This window comes from Clarias gariepinus, chromosome 1, assembly GCF_024256425.1.
Source record: "Clarias gariepinus isolate MV-2021 ecotype Netherlands chromosome 1, CGAR_prim_01v2, whole genome shotgun sequence".
NCBI lineage: Eukaryota > Metazoa > Chordata > Actinopteri > Siluriformes > Clariidae > Clarias > Clarias gariepinus.
In genome coordinates, this window is record NC_071100.1 from 6566138 (window position 1) to 6582500 (window position 16363).

Here is a 16363-nt window from a genome sequence, read left to right on the forward strand (position 1 = left end):
ACATGGTGTACTTTACTACCTCCACCTCTGTGTTCGGGTGTTACTATATCATTTCTGCTCTGCAGTCATGGGAAATGCTTCATAATGAGATGAGAGATTTGTGTAAAAGGCTAAGGTCAATAAGTGCACAGACATTCCATAAAGCCCGAGAGCTTTTAATGAAAAGAAAGACATTGAAAAGGTAGAACTTTTCATCCAGCGATGAAGTGATACAAGATCCTGCTGTCTTTTAGACTGTCAGTCATCTGCTTGGGAGATTTACACCGGGCTTTTACTGCAGCGGTGAATGAGTCTTATGTAAATCAATGTTGAAGGATTTTTGAAAGCATTGCATCTAAGCAAGTTCATCCTCATATAATGAAAGTTCTATATATTATTATTATTATTATTATTATTATTAAAGGTCTACGGTTACATGGTAGTTTTTGACTTATATTGATATAAACTTATCATTTAACAACAGGCCAAACCATACCTACAATACTCTAATTTTTAAAGTTGGAATCGTCAGCACCAATAGATTCTGAGTGTATTCGATATATATATATATACTGTATACTCCAGAAATCTTTCACACCAGCCTGTTTGTGTGAAAAGTGTTGCCTCAACGCCGCATTTCTTCATTCCACAGAGATACAAGGGCAGAGCAGAAAATTAGACATCCAGCCGCTGAACCAGAACAAGTAAATGAAAGCTGAAATGTTTAGAAAGAAGAGTGATTAGCCTTTGTTCTGCCCTTCGAGATTCCTGCACAACACAGCTGGTAATCAAACCTGACAGCATGGGGAAAGGGAATCTGTTTTAAAAAAGATCTCTGAAAAAATATTCTGAATATTTCTTACACAACATCCTTCACTGCAAAAATTCGGCAATAACAGCAATCACAGCGAAAAAATGCGCAGCTTCTTTTGAGACGACACAAAATATCAAGGCTACGTCAATCAGCACACGTAACATGAGAAGCGAGATTGTGTTGCAACAAAACAGGAATAAAGTTTAAAAAACAAACTTCTAAATATAATTTTCAGGGTTTGATTTTTTTTGTTTTTGATATATTCTGTGTATGATAAAATGAGACAAGAACTATCACCTACTGATGGAATAGTCACTTGATGAGCTTGTGAAATGTCTCACTAATTCAACTAACAGTTACCTCCTGGGATTACTTACGTTATCTAATAGTTACCTCATGTGGTAAATTAATCTATCTACAGTTACCTTCTGTGGCAAATCCAACCTTCTAACACTTCCTCCTGTGGTAACCTCAGTTATGTAGCATTAACCTGTTTTAAATTTATTTATCTAGCAGTCGCCTCATGTGGTAAATGAATCATTCTACAGTTAAATATATCTATCTAGCAGTAACGTAGTGTGGTAAACTCAGCTATTGAGGAGTTACACTTGTGTTAAAGTCTGTTATGTAGCAGTTTTCTCTGGTTGTAAATTCAACTAACTTACCTCATGTGATGAATTTATCTAGCAGTTAATTCATGTGGAAAATTCAACCTTCTAACAGTTCCTCTTATGGTACCCTCAGTTATCTAGCAGTCGCTTATTGTGGTAAATCTATCTATCTATCTATCTATCTATCTACAGTATCTATCTATCTATCAGTTAATTAATCTATCTACAGTTAATGATTAATCTTACCAGTCGCCTCATGTGGTAAATTAATCTATCTATCTATCTATCTATCTGTCCATCTATCCATTCATCTATCTACAGTATCTATCTATCTATCTATCTATCTATCAGTTAATTAATCTATCTACAATTAATGATTACCCAAATAGCACACAAACGTCGCCGAGACGTCCGTGAACGACACTTAGCCTACGTATTTAAGACATAAATTAATTTTAAAAAACGACCCTGATCCGCTCTTTAGATGATGTTAATCAGATGTTCATACATCTGCCAAAGGTCTGATTCATGTCGGGTAGACGTCGTTTTATTAAAACATCCCCCTTCCATTATTTTAATTAAATGTTATTTATAATTAACCATGGTCAACAAAATTCTGTGAAGAAAGGAAGCACAAGACAAACGGGATAAAACGAAGATTTTTATTTTTTATTTAATGTTTTACACCAGCAGCAACTTACAAATGAAGTCTCTATTTGAAAAGATGTACAAAACATAGAACACCACAAATAAGTATTAATCATAGAAAAACAATTGAACACCAACAGAAACGTTTTGTACTTTATAACTGTACGTTATGACTTTTAAATATGACCGTTAGAGACAGTTGGTCAGGAAACTCCTGAAGTCAGATGCAGACAGGACACTTTCACTCACAAACTCCTGTGGAAAAATACAGAGATAGATTCAATTAAAATTCATGATACTTAATTTATCAAATGAACAATATTTATACTTTCTTCCTCTCGCTTCACAACTCATGAGAACAGACCGAAACCAGAACCGAACCGCAGATTAAGCACGCGCGTATAACCCTCGGTATTTTAAGTGTGATTAAAAATACAAGAAATAGTTTAAACCAAAATAACGTGACTAAACATCGCTAAACAGCAGGTGACATTTATGTTCAGTATTTGGTTTCTATTTAGAAAGATGGGAATTAATTCCTGCTTACCTTTTCCACACGCCCGTCAAACGTTTGTCTTCTCAACAAACTCGTCTTCTTCTTCGAAATTTAACGGCGGCTTGCATCCGTAAGTGTTGCACTACCGCCATCTTCTGGTTTATTCTCCTTTGGTGTTTCTCCACTCTACGTATTTCCAGATTTTATATATATATATATAAAAAACGAACAAGCGATGTTTACCAGATGATACGCTCTTTAGCAGAAGTCTCCGCGAACTACCTGTGCTATCTGGGTGATCTTACCACAGTTACCTCATGTGGAAATTAATCTTTCTACAGGTAATTAGATCTATCTAGCAGTAATATTTTGTGGTAAACTCAGCTATCTATCAGTTACACCTGTGGTAAAGTCAGTTATCTAGCAGTTTCCTCCTGTGGCAAATTCAACCTTCAGTTCATCTTGTGGTAAACTCAGTTGTTTTGCAGTCGCCTCATGTGATAAATTTTGATATCTAGCAGTAATCCCCTATGGTAAATGAATCTATCTAGTAGTTACCTCATGGGGTAAATTCAACCTTCTAATAGTTCCTCCTGTGGTAACTTCAGTTATGTAGCATTAACCTGCTGAGGTAAATAAATCTATCTATCTATTTACTTATTAGTTAAATAATCTATTTGCAGTTAATAGAGGAGTAGCTCAGTGGTTAAGGCATTGGACTAAGGTTCAGAAGATCCCAGGTTCAAACCCCACAACCGCCAAGTTGCCACTGTTGGGCCCTTGAGCAAGGTCCTTAACCCTCAACTGCTCAGATGTGTAATGAGATAAAAATGTAAGTCGCTCTGGATAAGAGCGTTTGCCAAATGCCTAAATGTATTAATTAATATTACCACAGTTGCCTTATGTGGTAAATTAATCTATCTAGCAGTCACTTGCTGTGGTACATTTAGCTATCTAGCAGATACCTCCTGTGATAACTTTAGCTATCTAGCAGTAATCCCCTGTGGTAAATTTAATTATCTAGCGGTTACCTCATTTGCTAAAATCAGGTATCTACTGTAGCAGTTCCACCATGTGGTAAATTCAGATATAACCAGACCGCAGTGTGCAACTTGAGGATGAAAGTCCCTGGTCCTACTTTAGAAAAACACTCCCAGTCACACACAAAGGCACACACACTTAAAGAAAATCAATAGTGATCTCACAGACCCAATGAATCCTGAATTGTTTGGACTGCTGCTGATTGTTTCCACAGCCAGCTGTCAGTACCTGCACACACTTCCTGGGAATTAAACACATTTGATGGCTTGGCATGAGTCCTGCTTGAGACAAAAAGAGTGGAGACACTGTAGATAGGGTGTTAAACTCTGCGAAAAGAAAAAACATTGTCTTTGAAATGATGCAACCATGTAGAAAATTGATAAGTTTAGAAGTCTGAAGTTGGAACAGTCAGTAGGACAGAAGGGGTGTAGCTAAAAGACAGGATCCAAAGGTTTAGGCAAATATCTGCTTGCTGGTCAAAGGACAAAAGTGATGGCACCCTGTAAAACAAGGGCAAGTTAGTGTGTCTCCACAGTGGATACATCTTCAGGACCATACAACCTTCAGATGTACTGTGGAAATCTTCAGGACCCAATCTTAACACCCCAGATGTCTTATGGACTAATTTCAAGCATCATTCTAAAGTCCTCAGAACCAAGTCTTCTTCAGGGTCTCTTTGTTATTCGAAAAACAGACAGCCAGAGAAGAAAAGAGAGCAAGTTTGTGAAGATTCACACATACCTACTGTTATCTATTTGTCATTTTTTTATTGGACATTCATTATCTCTGTTATGAAAGTGGACGCCTGATTGTCTCGTATCCTTATAGACGCATGAAGATAAAAATGACCAGCAAAACTTTTATAAATCTCCGATAGAACTTTTTGTTGAATACATCAGAAACATTTACAAAATAGTTCACAAAAATATTGATAAGCGAGGTTGTTTGTTATTTAAAAATAATATACAGTACAGTATGCGTTGCCCAGACCGGAGTTGGCGATGTCATCACTGATAGCGGATTTGCTGATGTCTCTGGTATATTTTTTTCAAAACCCACAGCATGTTTTAAAACCTCTCTCGGCTAACTCCTCTCGGCTAACTCCTCGCTGCTTGGAGGATCTCGGTGAATTTTCCACCCACGCACTCTATTGATCTCCGCCAAGCAGCACAGGACGCGTGGTTAAATCAGAATGGCGTCCAGCTCCGTGAGGTCTGATTAAAGTAGACAGTAGCAAAACGCTCCAAACTAGATTTCCTCACGGACTAAACCCCAGGCTTTAGTTTGCAGCCTCTGGGTAATACAGGGTTATTTACTGTATTTATTTGAACAGTTTAACACTAGGTTGGATGTGATCGTACTGTATATATATAAAATACATATTTTTTGGCAATCAAAAAAAGGACAGTATTTTAGGATGAAAGTATTTATCTGCATTGTTATTGCATTGCTGCTCTGTTATTCACTGGTGTAACTACTGGCATGTTCTTAGCCTAACCAGTTTCCTTGGTTCCTGTAAACATGCAAGTTATCTGATTGGCCCAAACTTATATACACTGTACATAATATATATATTTTTATATATTCCACCAAACATGAGGCAGCATGAACATTGTATAAAATCACGCATGCACAGCCCTGAAGGTGTGTGTGTTAGTATTGCACATAGGTACAGCATATGAAAATGGCCAAAAAGCTTATACCAGAGCATGTAGAAGTCCTAAGATACACTCCGTCAGAGCTTTTCCATGATTTAAAGGGTTAACTCAAAAAGCCACTCTTTACAAAAATAGTGATCAGAAAAACATCTGGAACCCCAGGAGTCACAGCGTGAGGCCGGAGATCACATGACGTTCCACTCCTGTCAGTCCAGATCAGGAATCTGATGCTCACTGGCTCAACAAAACTTAACATTGGAGAAAGTCTTTCGGATATATTTATTCATTCCACATCTCACGAATGAATAAAATAATTAAATAAAGGAAGAAATAAACAGCCCCGAGGAAGAATGAAAGAAAGGAAGACGCGCTTGGCAATTAGCGGCTAATCTCGCTCAGTCTCCTCGTGCGCTCTTCCTTTTATGTTATCTGTTCACTAAACAAAGCCTCGCACTGGCAGGAAGCCCGAACGGAGCACCTCCGAGACCGACAAAAACACGTCATTCTTATTCACTCCTTTAACCAACTGATAAAGCGCACGCACAAAGGCAGGGACGAGCAGAGAGGAAGGGCTCCGGCTCCCCGAGAGTGCATCTGCATATTATTTTTCTGTTGGAGAAACTCCCAGAGCGCTCGGGCCGCTACTCCTCACTGCACTCCTTTAATTAAGCCGAACGATTTGCTGTGCATCTTTTTTTTTTTTTTTTGGTATTTCTTTTTCCAGCATAAATCACTTTCACGCTGCAGCACAACACTGGGGAAATCACGGGGCATGATGCTGCTCTGAGCAACCGGCATCAGAAGTGATCAATTAACTGCCTGAGAGCCGGGGTCTCACCGACAAACATGAAAAGGAAAAACCCAGAGTCAACAAAACCGCTCCTGAATCAGAATCAATTTGCGAGAAGGTGAAGACGAAGGAGGCGTGGCCTGCGCGTGTCTCAGTCTCAGTCCTCTATACTGACCATATCAGAAAACATAAAATCACCTCCGACACTGGAGACTCCTTCCATAAACATCCCCATTTCAACTATTAGACGTGTCGTAAGTCCCTTTGAACAAGCTGTTACTATGGAAACCATAACATATTAAACCGAATAGCTGGAATCTGATGAACTCGACAGAACATTTGAAGTTCAAAGACGCAGAGCTGCACTTACCATTGATGCAAAACTCATGAGGCTCACATAGATCATCCTCGAACAGGCAGCCTGAAAACAAGCACACACACACACACACACACACACACCATTAGAGGACGGAGCACGGCGGTATTTATAACGAGCTGACAAACTGAAGAGCATTAAAGGTCAGCGTGTACACGCGTTAATGAGACGCGAGTCTTTGTTCATTACTGTAAACGTAATGGGATTCTGACACGTACTGTAAATATTGTCATTGTGTCTGCGGTGGGAGGAACACACCGAGCCTAAAAGCAGGTGTGAGGGAGATGAGCTCGTCTCCCTGCAGCAGGGGACTCGACTGAGAGAAAGCTTGAATAAAACCCGAATAAATAAATAAATAAATAAATAAATAAATAAAACTTTGACCTTCATGTGTGTGCTGAGAGCAACAGGCACCACGGAAAAGTTTGTCTCATGAACTACTGTATATACTGTACTTACAGTAATAAACTCTATTAACTGTACTCACAGTACTGAACTGTAGCTAATTAGGGTTTCTTATCGCTCGTTCTGTTAATTTATGTTGTATGTAGCACCTTGGTCCTGGATGAACATCATTTCGTTTCATTGTGTACTGAACTGTAATATGGTTACAAAGTCACAATAAAAGCCTACGTGACTTGACTTGACTTGTATATATACTGTACATACCATAATAAATTGAACTAACTATAATAGATTATAAATACTATAATAACTATACATACTGTTCAAGCTGTAATAAACTATGCATCTTGCGATAAACTATACTAACTAGAACACATTATACAAACTGTTCAACTATACATACGTTACAAATGGTAAAACACTGTACTAGCCGCAATAAATGATACATAATGTAGATGATATAATAATGGTTTATTACAGGAAAGAGTAAGGCCTTGTTCATACGGGCGTTCAAATCGAGCGTTTTTCTTGCGTTTGTAGCGTCCAGTGAGTGCGGATCAAGCAGCGAGTGTTTTCTACACGTAGGAGTCAATGAGAGTGTTCAATGAGAGTGTTCAGTGGTGATGTGCGTTTGTCCGGCTGCGCGTTTATACGCCATTAAAAATGCTTTTTCTTGGCGTTCAAAACCCAAAGAACGCCAAGGAAATCACTTCTAGTTGTTTTTTTTCATGTTCATTTTACGCTTTGGAGGACCGGATATATCCCATGATCCTACATGCTATACATAGGGAAATGCGGAAAAAGAGCAAGATAAACAAAATTGATTTTAGAAAAACATACGCATTTCTTTATAAACCACAAAAAAACTTCCTTTAATTCGACGTTGTGCAGTCAGAGAGTGAACCCGGTAGCAGCGGGCTTTCATATCCAGTTCCTGACACACTGCCCCCACAGGTAAACACACAAACTACAGTTGGGGCTGCAGGCTGACGTTAGACAGAGACAAACGAACGCCGGAGTAGAAGTCAATCAATCGCCACTACAAAACGCAACATAAACGTCTAGGTCGTTCAGAACACGTTCGTTTATCCGAAAACTTAACGCTCGTGTGAACAAGGCCTAAGTCGAGTATGTGTCGTGTACTACAGTACATTTCGTACAGTTTATCACAGTCAGTACGTTATGTACTATAGTTTATTATAGTTTTGTATGTAGAGTTTATTATATTGAGTACAGGCAGTACAGTATGTACAGTTCATAATAGTATTTTTACATTAGTTAGTACAGTATACATACAGTTTGCATTATATTTTACAGATAGTATAAAATGTACAGTTTGTGTACCGTATAAATAAAGTGTTAGAGGTAGTGTAGTGTATTGCAAGATGTATACTTTATTACAGTTTATTGCAGGAGGTATTTTATTTATTTATCATCACTATTTCGCAATAAACTGTATGGTTTTAGCAATAAAGTATAGCAACTATTACATTCTATATATAATAATGTTATACTAACATTATTCATACTGTTCAATTATGCATACATTACAAACTATAACCTGAAAATACTACATTAAACTGTACTGACTGAACTTAATATACAGTCTACAAACAAAACTATACTAACTACAGTAAACTTTAGTACTGTACTTACTGTACTCGCTGATGGATGAATGAATAGATAGATAGATGTGTTTTTAATTCAATGAGCTTATAAATGGAGAAATGAATGGATGAGTGAATAAATAATCAGACGGACGGATGATGAATGGGAGTAAACGTGCACACACTCTCCTCATCCTCACTCAGTTTCTGGAGCCGCAGCACAGATGCAGCATGAAAAAGATGACATTTCTAAATATCTAACAGTCCATTAAATATTCATGCTACTCTCTGACACACACACACACACACACACACACACACACGGGGCCGATGAGGGCAGACACGTTCACACAAAGCAGTTTCCCTGTCTCACAGAGGACGGGAGTGAGAGGACAGGGAGAAGCTGGAAAGCAGAGAGTGACTGTATGTGTGTGTGTGTGTGTGTGTGTGTGTGTGTGTGTGTGTGTGTGTGTGTGGTGCTTTAAAATATGATATCAACAACAGGAGAATAAAAAGTTCCCAAGAGGACTTGAACAGTTTAGAACATCTCTCTCTCTCTCTCTCTCTTCAATATTTATTTATTTATTTGTTTGTTTGTTTGTTTATTCACACTGATTTTTGCTTAATGCAAAACAAATGATTACAATGTCAAGAATCTCTCTCTCTCTCTGCTTTCATCCTTGTGTCCCCCTCTCTCTTCCTCTGTTACTCTTTATCTCTCCTTCTCTACCTCTTTCTCGCTCTTTCATTGTGTCTTACTTTTCTCTCTCTCTCTCTCTCTTTCACTTTCTCTGTTTGTTTTTGTTTCTCTCTTTCTTTGTCTTTCTCTCTCTCTTGCTCTCTAGGTTTTGTCTCTCTTTACGTCTTTTTATATTGACCCGAATGCCCTTTTGTCTTTCTCTCTATATCCCTCACTTTTTGTCGCTCTTTCCCTGATACTCTCTGTCTTTATCTAACTCTCCCTGTCTCTCTCTTAATGGTGTTTGTCTCTCCTAAGTTTCTTCTTATTCTGTCTCCTTCTGTTTCTTGCTCTTCCTGTCTTGCTTTTTCTCCCTGTCTCTCTCTCTGGTTTGTCTCTCTCAGTTTTGTCTCTTTCTCTCTGTCTGTCTCAGTCTCTTTTTTGCTACTGTATTTCTTTGCATGTCCCTGTTTTGCCCTCCGTGTACCTCTCTATGGGATCCTCCCTCTCTCTCTCTCTCTCTCTCTCTTAGGTAAGAGTAGTAAGGATCAGTGGCGTGATCTGTATCAGAGGCTGATTACGGAGACGTGTAATTAAAAAGCGATGGTGACGGTGCGGTTTATCAGCAGGAAAGCGGCCGCCGTGGAAGAAAACCCGTCGTGGGGGTTTAATTAGCGGAGATCGTTCATCAGAGAGTCACTTCAGTCTAGGGCTCTCGCAAGCGCACAGACGAGTGTGGTCTCGCCCCTTTCGTCACGTCGGTGCACCTCGGACCGCTAATCACGGAGCGCTCCGCTAACCAGCGCTGATTGGAAACCTGACACAACTTCAGGGTCGATCGAGAAGTAATCGCGCAGCTTCGGAGGGAAAAAAAAAAAACTTAACAAATTAAGCGGAGGTGTGAACCAGAACATACCGTGTTTCACCAACTTAACACTTCAAAATAAAACTCTCATCTCACTGATTTATGATTAAATTGTCTAATGTCCATGACACTAAATCCAGACTAGCTCTTCCCGGCTTTATGAAGGACAGCAGGTATTTAGACCCACTGAGACTGTTTCTCTAACACTGTTCTCCATTTGTTCCTTGTTTATTACCAAGCCACTCCTGGGCTCTGTGACTATCACACTATTACACACTCCTCGCCCCGGGTCTCACACCGCTACAAACACTTATCACTGTCCATCCGAGATGTCCTCAGTGCCTCGACCCCGATACCTCTCATAAACTCTTCACTCACCAAATCTCGGCTTATTTATCTCAAAGTCCCAAAGTCTTTCGGTTGAGTTTAATAAAACAGCCTCGCCGTTGACCTCTCGCTGGTCTCAGTAGGAAAGTCTCCCACTCAGGACACTCTCGCCCCAGGACGTCACATGAAACGAAACATCTTGTTTTTAAAGCTACAGTATGTCTGGGTTCCATCACCGTCCTTTGATCTACTGCAGAGGTTTATGTTCCAAACCCAATGGATAATTTCACAGTCAAGATTTACTCTGTACACAGACTGAGAGCTGTGGGTGATGTTTCTTCTATCGTATTGTACCTAATTTTATTTATTTATATATTTTTGAGACTATAAAAAGCAGAGTGTAAGGGTCCACCACCAGAGGTCGCTGTTTTTTATTTGTAGTTCTTTTGGCTGACTCAGTTTCCCAGCAGGCACCTCGGTCAGGTGATGCGAGTGCACACCTGAGCCGAGGTACCCGTTAATCCATCTATAAATAGCTGTTTAGACTGGGAAACTGGGTTGAGCATTTTTGGTAACACCACTGTCTGTTGTGTGGGCATTTAGTTTTAGTTTGTTTATGTTCTTTGTTTAATTTTGATTTTAGTTGTGTTGACTTGGGCGCTCTTATTGGCAATGTTTCTGTGTATGTTTTGTGGGTCTGTGTTAGTGGAGCTGATTCAGTCCTGTCCTAGGTGTATGCATGTACTGTGTTTCTTGTTCCCTTGTTTTCCTCTGTGTTTAGCTAGAGCAGGTAAGTAGTTAGGTGTGTGTTTGGCTAGAAGTGCGTGTAGCTAGGTTGACCTAACTAGCATGCTTCTAGCCATAGCCCCTTTGTATCTCTAGCCTTTGTGTTTCCTGCCTCCCTAGTGTCCCAGTGAGCCTAGCCTTAGCGTGTCGCCTAGCCTAGCCTTAGCGTGTCGCCTAGCCTAGCCTTAGCGTGTCGCCTAGCCTAGCCTTAGCGTGTCGCCTAGCCTAGCCTTAGCGTGTCGCCTAGCCTAGCCTTAGCGTGTCGCCTAGCCTAGCCTTAGCGTGTCGCCTAGCCTAGCCTTAGCGTGTCGCCTAGCCTAGCCTTAGCGTGTCGCCTAGCCTAGCCTTAGCGTGTCGCCTAGCCTAGCCTTAGCGTGTCGCCTAGCCTAGCCTTAGCGTGTCGCCTAGCCTAGCCTTAGCGTGTCGCCTAGCCTAGCCTTAGCGTGTCGCCTAGCCTAGCCTTAGCGTGTCGCCTAGCCTAGCCTTAGCGTGTCGCCTAGCCTAGCCACTGGGTATCCCCTGTCTCTGTGTTTCTCTGCCCCAATCCCCTAGTGTTGTGTAGAGCTATTAGGTAAGTGTAGCTTAGTGCATGTTGGGGCTGTGTATGTGTAGCTGACTGCCATGGTTAAGAGCAATCTTAACCATGTTTAGCTAAAACCCATGCCTAGCTGACTGCCATGTCTTTAGCCCTAGTCCCGTCTCTCTCCTGTCTCTAGTCTCTACATGTCTGCCCTAGTCTCTCTCTGTTGTGTCTCCCTCTAGTGTCCAGTTTCAGCTCCACACATAGTTTGTGTCCTGTTTGTCCTCCCTCTGCCTGTTGCATCACAGGACGTGTGGTGTTCATCGGTCTGCCTGTGTCCTGCCAGAGAGCTCCTGTTAGCACAAAGTTATTAAGTATTGTTTGAGTTTGTTCTTTTGTTTGTTGGAGTCTTTACTTATACTTTTATGTTTACCATCATTAAAAGACTCTTTTTGATTACACAACCCCTCTGCCTCTATGCCTGCTCTCTCTGCCCACAGCAATTAACACCTGCCCTTACACCCTGATTGTGACAGAGTCAGTAAGTTTGCACAGCCACCTTACAACCAACTTACTTCTGGACTCAACGTCACCAGTGTCACAACAAGGACCAGGAATTATATATTTATATATACACTGTATGTGCTCATATGGAAGCCTTGCTGGTGTGTGTGCGTGAGATCAGAATCAAGATCACAACCAAGCCTGAACCTAAGATCAAAACCAAGACTATAAACAGGATCAAGATCAAAATCAGGACCGGGACCGAATCCAAGAGCATTAACAAGAAAAAGACCAAAATTTAAACCAAAACCAAGGCTAGGATCAGGACAAAAACCAGAACATGACCAGGATCAAGGACAAAAGCCAAGATCTAAGATTAAGTATGATCTTTGAAGAGTACCATCAATGGTATTTTTTCCCCATTTCTTTAATTTTTCTATTTTTATGTGTGTTTTTTTGCATGTACAAACAATAGACCTTTATAAAATGATCCTTAAGGGGAATTTTATATAATTGGAATTAAAGAAAGAAGGAAACAAACAAAAAAAGCTAAGTGTGTGTGTGTGTTTTCAGGTTAATGACATTTTCACAAAGGTTGGTGAATTTTTACATACAAAGGAAACATTATTTGACGAAAGAGACCTGAATTCATAAAGAACACACACACCTTATTAATCCACAAACCTAAGACGTTTAATGATAGGTGCTATTTCACACGATAATAACCCAGTCCTCTTCACACACACACACAGTCAAATAACATTAGGACACAGCACTTTTAAGCAATCTTTTCTATCTGCCTGCCCATCGTTACACCGCGTAATATAAGGACTAGATTCTGATTGGTCAGAAGGTGTGGCCTTGTTGCTATAGTAACAGCTCATTCACAGGGAGGTGTAAAGGGCCTTTTTCAGTTTTCTGAATTTGATTAGAAATATCTATGTGGAAAAAGAGAGCAAAAAATCACAAAGAACTTTATCAAAAACCTTTCGATTTTTGGTAAGTGAATAATAGCGGATCATAAGTTATTTGTAGATGGAACCCAGAGGATAGTAGTTGTATTGTAGGGGGGTTGTAGAGGTTGGTAGGTTATTTGGAGGTGGGTTGTAGAGGTTTGTAAGTTATTTAGAGGTGGGTTGTAGAGGTTGGTAGTTTATTTGGAGGTGGGTTGTAGAGGTTGGTAGGTTATTTGGAGGTGGGTTAAAGAGCTTGGTAGGTTAATTGGAGGTGGGTTGTAGAGGTTTAGGGGTTATTTAGAGGTGGGTTGTAGAGGTTTAGGGGTTATTTAGAGGTGGGTTGTAGAGGTTGGTAGGTTATTTGGAGGTGGGTTGTAGAGGTTTGTAAGTTATTTAGAGGTGGGTTGTAGAGGTTGGTAGTTTATTTGGAGGTGGGTTGTAGAGGTTGGTAGTTTATTTGGAGGTGGGTTGTAGAGGTTGGTAGGTTATTTGGAGGTGGGTTGTAGAGGTTTGTAGGTTATTTGGAGGTGGGTTGTAGAGGTTTGTAGGTTATTTGGAGGTGGGTTGTAGAGGTGGGTAGGTTATTTGGAGGTGGGTTGTAGAGGTTGGTAGGTTATTTGGAGGTGGGTTGTAGAGGTTGGTAGGTTATTTGGAGGTGGGTTGTAGAGGTTTAGGGGTTATTTAGAGGTGGGTTGTAGAGGTTTAGGGGTTATTTAGAGGTGGGTTGTAGAGGTTGGTAGATTATTTGGAGGTGGGTTGTAGAGGTTTGTAAGTTATTTAGAGGTGGGTTGTAGAGGTTGGTAGTTTATTTGGAGGTGGGTTGTAGAGGTTGGTAGTTTATTTGGAGGTGGGTTGTAGAGGTTGGTAGGTTATTTGGAGGTGGGTTAAAGAGCTTGGTAGGTTATTTGGAGGTGGGTTGTAGAGGTTTAGGGGTTATTTAGAGGTGGGTTGTAGAGGTTTAGGGGTTATTTAGAGGTGGGTTGTAGAGGTTGGTAGGTTATTTGGAGGTGGGTTGTAGAGGTTTGTAGGTTATTTGGAGGTGGGTTGTAGAGGTTGGTAGGTTATTTGGAGGTGGGTTGTAGAGGTTGGTAGGTTATTTGGAGGTGGGTTGTAGAGGTTTGTAGGTTATTTGGAGGTGGGTTGTAGAGGTTGGTAGGTTATTTGGAGGTGGGTTGTCGAGGTTGCCAGGTTATTTAGAGGTGGGTTGTAGAGGTTGGTAGGTTATTTAGAGGTGGGTTGTAGAGGTTGGTAGGTTATTTAGAGGTGGGTTGTAGAGGTTTGTAGGTTATTTGGAGGTAGGTTGTAGAGGTTGGTAGGTTATTTGGAGGTAGGTTGTAGAGGTTGGTAGGTTATTTGGAGGCGGTTTGTAGAGGTTTGTAGGTTATTTATAGCCGGATTGTAGGTGTTTGTAACTGCATTGTAGCCATTCATGACTTATTTGTAGGTGGATTATATCAACATACAGGGGTTGGACAACGAAACTTGAAAAGCCTGGTTTTAGATCACAACGGTGAATGACAGGTACAAGTCCTGCACAGTGGCCAGAGGGATTTTGACCCATTCTTCTTGCAGAATAGTGGCCAGGTCAGGACGTGATGCTGGTGGAGGAAAACATTTTCTCCACCAGCACTTCCTCCTCCAAAACACCCCAAAGTGGCTCAATAGTATTTAGCAGACCATGGGAGATGTTCAACTTTCATCTCACCACTCTATCACCAATCTGTCTTGCTGTGTGTATTGGTGCATTCTTATCCTGATACACGGCACAGCTTTCAGGATACAATGTTTAAACCATTGGGTGCACATGGTCCTCCAGAATGGTTCGGTAGTCCTTGGCAGTGACACGCCCTTCTGATCAACCCCCATGCTTCACTCTGGACATGCAACATTTGGTGCTTCTTCACACCGTAACGGTGTGGAAAAGACAGTGAAGGTGGACTCATCAGAAAACAATATATGTCTCACATTGTCCACAGCCCAAGATTTCCCCTGCTGGCACCATTGAAGCCAACGTTTGACATTGGTACGAGTGATCAAAGGTTTGGCTATGTACATTGACCCTGTGGATCTCCCGACGAACAGTTTTGGTGGAAACAGAAGAGTTGAGGTGCACATTTAATTCTGCAGTGAGTTGGGCAGCTGTGGTTTTATGTTTTTTGGATACTATCCAGGTTTGAACCCGACATTCCTTTCAGACAGCTTCCTCTCGCGTCCACAGTTACTCCTGTTGGATGGCGTTCATCCTTCTTTGTGGTATGCTGACGTTACCGTTACAGATGCGGAGCGAGACAGAGGACTAACAATTTGTCCTCTTTTGAACCTTGATATGTCACCAATAGTGTTGTGTGCATTGTAATATTTGATTGCACTGCTAATTAAACCTAAAACACTTTGCTCTTACTGGTGGAAGGTAAACAATTAGGTATTTTTGTTTTTTCAGTTTTTAACAATTTACCAAGTTCTAGCAGAAAGATCATGGATATGTGGACGTTTTAATGAAAAATCTGTCCTAATATTACCAACATTTAACTGTTTTTCATTATGAACCTCTCAAACTATAGGGTATTAAGCAGAAAATGACTATACTTCTCTCTCTCTCTCTCTCTCTCTCTCTCTCTCTCTGTGCATGTGCTGGGTGTGATGCGAGAGTGTAGAAGGCTGTTTTGCGTTTTTTGGGGGGGAAAGAATCATTTTCTTTTTCCCCCACTTTATTTACAATCCTTTTTTATTAGTAAATTCAAAACATTATAGTGAAAGAGAGAGTGAGAAGGACACCATGACCTCTGAGGCCGGTGGGGAAAGTTTGTCTCTCCGGAATGGCGTCCCGGAAAATGGAGTACTGGTGGAGGAAGTGGAGTTAGCGGTGGGAGATCAGGTTGGGGGGCGAAAACAACTACTCAGCATCCCGGATGAACAAAGCAGTGGTGGTGTTTTTCAAAAAGATAAACCTTGTGAGTGCCCTCATACCCGCGAGAGGATCTGCAGTCCAGGTCACCCCTCTGTCTGCTCCGCGATGAGAGTAATGATCTCAAACGTCCCTCCGTTCATACAGAATAAAGAAATCATGAGGGAGCTGGCCCGATTCTGCAGGTTTCTCAGCCCCATGAGAGCCATCCCGCTCGGGTCTGAGAGCTCAAGCCTTAAACATGTCACTGACACGAACACCGGCACTACTGTACAGTGATCAGCGCTGACCACGCCCATAACGTCGGCACATTATTGTAGCGGCAATACTGAGAAGCTGAGTGTGTAATCAGTTCGAGTTCTGCTAATGTGTTTACTTGTTCTGAGAGCCATTATG

The 16363-nt window shown here is 40.9% G+C and overlaps 1 protein-coding gene across 1 annotated transcript in view; it reads right to left on the reverse strand.

Moving 5' to 3' along the window:
* ptprn2 (protein tyrosine phosphatase receptor type N2) overlaps window positions 1-16363 on the reverse strand; it is a 214128-nt gene that overhangs the window by 175462 nt on the left and 22303 nt on the right. The window contains exon 2 of the mRNA XM_053505462.1: window positions 6408-6458. Coding sequence (XP_053361437.1) covers window positions 6408-6458 — 51 coding nt within the window. The remainder of the gene's footprint in view (window positions 1-6407; window positions 6459-16363) is intronic.